A 1,298-nucleotide genomic window follows, 5' to 3' on the forward strand; every position below is an offset into this window, starting at 1 on the left:
CTTTGGGATGTGCCTGTCATGAGCACACCTCCTACACTCCATGATTTGATTCGGCTGAGGGGAGACTGACAGGTTGGGAAAGCTTTTCAACACGTCTCACATTTAGAAGAAGTAATGGAAGAAAGAGCTTCATGAAGGTTTAACATCTGTGTGTTGATAGGCAGAACCTCTTCCTCCTCTAATCTCCTGCGTTGAGCAGCCCTAGCCCTATTACCAGCCAGCCGTTCCTCTCTCTCAGCAGGATCCTCTTGTTCTCTCCTCAATGTACTTAGAGTTCTTTGACCTGCCAATCGCTGTTCTCTCTCAGCAGGATCCTCTTGTTCTCTCCTCAATGTACTTCGAATTCTTTCACCTGCCAATCGCTGTTCTCTCTCAGCAGGATCCTCTTGTTCTCTCCTCAATGTACTTAGAGCTCTTTCACCTGCCAATCGCTGTTCTCTCTCAGCAGGATCCTCTTGTTCTCTCCTCAATGCCGCCCAAACTCTATGAACTGCAAGCCTCTGTTCCCTCTCAGCAGGTTCCTCTTGTTCTCTTATCCTTCGTATCCTGGCTCTTTCTTCAGACAGGTGATCTTCTCTGACAGAAGGAGACTCTATTTGTTGTCTTCGGGCGCGACGAGACCTATCTCTAGCATTTCTCTTGTCCCTCCTCCCTCTTTTCTCTTCCTCAGTCTCGCTCCTTCTTCTCTCCCTATCACGCTCGTTACGAAGAAGTCGACGAGCTTCACGAGCATCTTCTTGTGAAGTACTCATAACTGTATAAGCTACTGCTTCTCTAAGAAATAACGATGATTAATGACTTGTTTGAAGTTGCTTGACTTGCTTCACGTGGTACTGTAATTATTATCAAATTTAATTTTTTTAAACATATAGGCCTAATAAATTTTTATAAACGTATAAATAGGGTTGAAGTACATGTACAAACAGACATACATTATACATACTCTTGTAGTCGTTTATGTGGTGCTTGCCCCATTGCCCCAATCAAGTACCGTATAGCGGGTTTCTTCCGTTTGGTCAAACTTTCGTTCTTTTCGTTCTCCAAGCTCCAAAAACGAAAATTAAACCCACGAAATTTACTGTGGGAGAGCTCGATCCGGAGTTCATCAACACTAAAACATGCACACGTGGGTGTTATGGGTGGGGTTGTTGGGTGTGGCTTAATTCTTGCAGATCAGAAGGACAAAAATAAAACCCACGAAATTGGATTTCCTCCTAGAAAACAAAAGTTTGGCCAAACGAAAGAAACCCACTATACGGTATACAGTCTAAAGAAAATGAAATATGTGAGCAGCTTAG

The 1,298-nt window shown here is 43.6% G+C and overlaps 1 protein-coding gene across 1 annotated transcript; it reads right to left on the reverse strand.

Annotated features, from left to right (window-relative positions):
* Window positions 1-86: 86 nt before the first annotated feature.
* Window positions 87-752, reverse strand: LOC105315535 (vicilin-like seed storage protein At2g18540). The gene has a single exon (XM_011410222.1). It carries the CDS (start codon window positions 750-752, stop codon window positions 87-89), a length of 666 nt encoding a protein of 221 aa, XP_011408524.1.
* Between the last annotated feature and the right edge of the window lie 546 nt (window positions 753-1,298).

Source organism: Amphimedon queenslandica, unplaced genomic scaffold (genome assembly GCF_000090795.2).
Source record: "Amphimedon queenslandica unplaced genomic scaffold, v1.1 AMPQUscaffold_9711, whole genome shotgun sequence".
Lineage (NCBI taxonomy): Eukaryota > Metazoa > Porifera > Demospongiae > Haplosclerida > Niphatidae > Amphimedon > Amphimedon queenslandica.